The following is a 2796-nucleotide window of genomic DNA, read 5'->3' as shown; positions in this document are numbered from 1 at the left end:
ACGACGACGACGACGACAACAACAACAACAACAACAACAACAACAACAACAACAACAACAACAACAACAACAACAACAACAACAACGACGACGACGACGACAATTGTCTGTCCGGCAGTCGCGACTCCAACGGCTACTGTTGACGTGACCGTAATTGAGTTCACTGTGACCGGCGTCGACACCGGCAACACGATTCGCTGCGTTGCACTCAGCTCGAGCCCAGCCGCCATGTATGAAAACATCACCACGTCAGAGGAGGACTTTTGGGGCGTCGCCTTAAACAACGCCGACTACGACAGCGACTACAACGCGATCGAAGCAGATGCAGAGACGGGCGTCGACATCACACTGCGGACTGGCAACCAGGGTGGCACGTTCACCCACGTGTGCAGTGCTCGCCCCACTAACTCGAGCGGACTGTGTCCGCTCGTGGTGACTGACCCGCCTTCTACCGCACCCTGCTTCCCTGGCTGGGCGGAGATTATCTTGGAGAGCGGCGAGCGTGTGCAGCTGCGTGACCTCAAGACTGGCGACCGTGTGCTGTGCTTGTCGGCTTCGAACGGTAACAGTCTGGCCTACTGCGACATGAAGACATTCATCAACGTCCAGCACAACAAGACCAGCCCCTTTGTGGAGCTGCACTACACGGACAAGGACGGTAACGCCAGTGTGCTCACCTCGACCCCCGACCACTTCATCTTCCGCGCTGGCGAGGACGTGGATGTGTCCAACGCATCCACCACCAAGCCCGCCGGCGACTTCATCTTTGCAGAGAACTTTGTTGTAGGCGACCGCCTCATGCGCTACGACGACGCCGGCTTTGTGTACACCGTCGTCATCACCAGCATCACGGAGACGACGGACAATGAGTTCTACTCACCCGTCACCAACGACGGCTCCACGCTGTTTGTGGACGACGTGTTTGCGTCCTCGTTTGCCTTCCTCGCATCCGCGGAGGCCCTGCGCAAGCTGAACGCCCCCATCTGGCAGAACGACGACGCCCGCTTCAGCGTTCCAACCGCTGGCAAAGACTTCCCTGTTGGCCTACACCCGTTTGTTGCGGAGCGCGCCCGCCTCATTGTTCAGGCCAACGTCAGCGGCCAGACGGTTGACTTTGGCGGCCTTCTTGGCTACATTGGCCAGCAGCTCGCTCAAGGCCACATCTTCTCCGAGCAGGAGATGCTTGACCTCATTCCCACTTACATCAGCTAAACTCTGTGCGTGTGTGTGTGTGTGTGTGTGTGTGTGTGTGTGTGTGTGTGTGTGTGTGTGTGTGTGTGTGTGTGCCAAAAACAACGTTGTCCGGCTGCTTGACGGGTTTTACGTGTTCCTAATTGCTGTTGGCCAAAACAACCAATTGTGCCTTGAAAGTTCTTCGCAGCTTTGCGTGCAAGCAAGCAATTTTTGTGCGGAGTTGCCGTGCAACACATTGTGTTGCGACAAATTCGTGCCGTTGCTCTCATGCCACGCGCATTCTTGACGAAGGTGTGGGCTTGTGGGAAGTGGGTTGCTCATGCCACGGCGTGGGCTTCCCCCTGCTCGCTCCTTGTGTTCATTGTGTTTTTCTTGGAGCTGCATTTTCACTCTGAAGCCCACACCTCCTCGAACACAAGCAAAGTGCAGGCGAGAAGACAACAACAACAACCTCAGCGTTTCCCAAAAGCATCTGCCCATCAATTTCAACCCCCGCAGCGTCCACGTTCTATATCGACTATTCAGAGGGTATTCAGTTCGTTATTGACGGCGGTGCACCTGTCGGCACGGAGATTAAGTGTGTTGGTGTTTCGGATGAGCCCAGCAACCCACATGCAAGCGCCCTCAGCAACACCACCGAGTTCTGGGCCTTGGACATTTCATCCGATATCAACTACTTTGCACTTCTGGCGGACGCAACTGGCGAGACACAAACGCTGCAATCAGGATCGCTCTTCGACAATTTTACCCATGGCTGCAGCGCGCGGCTGAAGGGCTCTGGTGCAGACTGCCCTGTCGTGCTGTCGGACCCAACCACCACCAGCCCATCATGCTTTCCTGGTTGGGCCGAGGTGATTCTGGAGAATGGCGAGCGGGTGCAGCTGCGTGATCTGAAGACTGGCGACCGCGTGCTTTGCCTGCAGGCATCGGCCGGCAACGCGCTTGGCTACTGCGAGCTCAAGACCTTCCAGCACGTGGAGCTGAACGGCACCACGACGTCTGTCGAGCTGCACTACACGGACAATGACGGCAACCCTGCGCTGATGTCGGCCACACCCGACCACTTTGTGTTCCGCGCAGACGAGGACGTGTGCGTTGCTGACGGCGTGACGGTGCAGCCTGCAGGCGAGTTCATCTTCACTGGCGAGTTTGCTGTTGGCGACCGAATGTTGCGCTACGACGCCGACCTCGGTGTCATGTACACCGTGAACATCACCAGCATCTCGTACGCAATTGAGCCAGACTACTTCACGCCGCTGACCGACGACGGCTCCACGCTGTTTGTTGAGGACGTGTTTGCGTCCTCGTTTGCACTTCTGGAGAGCCCCGATGCACTGCGTTTGGGGACGGCGCCCATCTGGCAGAACGCCGATGATCGTTTCACGGTGTTGTACCGAGATGTCGGTAGTGTAAGTAATGTAATGTGAAAGTAGACAAGACGAGAGGTGAATGAATCAAACAAACATCAAGTGAACAAACAACATGTGAGACAGGTGAACCACAAATGAGACAGGTGAACAACAAGTACACATGGCAGCCATCTTGCATGCGTGCAAGTTGATGTGAGATTGCATGCCTGCCAGTGGTTGGGTATGTTGTGTG

General features: G+C 56.0%; 2 protein-coding genes across 2 annotated transcripts in view; both read left to right on the top strand.

Annotated features, from left to right (window-relative positions):
* The window catches only part of PTSG_07447 (uncharacterized protein), a gene marked incomplete at its 3' end in the record, with an annotated part of 4591 nt that extends 3379 nt beyond the window's left edge, over positions 1-1212 (top strand). The window contains exon 7 of the mRNA XM_004990895.1: positions 160-1212. Coding sequence (XP_004990952.1) covers positions 160-1212 — 1053 coding nt within the window. The remainder of the gene's footprint in view (positions 1-159) is intronic.
* Positions 1213-1461: 249 nt separating this feature from the next.
* PTSG_07446 (uncharacterized protein) lies at positions 1462-2621 on the top strand (the record flags this gene model as incomplete). The annotated part of the gene is made up of 2 exons (XM_004990894.1): positions 1462-1495; positions 1693-2621. The coding sequence occupies 2 exons, from the start codon at positions 1462-1464 to the stop codon at positions 2619-2621; spliced, it is 963 nt and encodes a 320-aa protein (XP_004990951.1).
* Positions 2622-2796: the final 175 nt, after the last annotated feature.

This window comes from Salpingoeca rosetta (genome assembly GCF_000188695.1).
Source record: "Salpingoeca rosetta unplaced genomic scaffold supercont1.22, whole genome shotgun sequence".
Taxonomy (NCBI): domain Eukaryota; class Choanoflagellata; order Craspedida; family Salpingoecidae; genus Salpingoeca; species Salpingoeca rosetta.
Note: the sequence above shows the minus strand (reverse complement) of the source record. Positions and strands in the feature narration are given on the sequence as shown.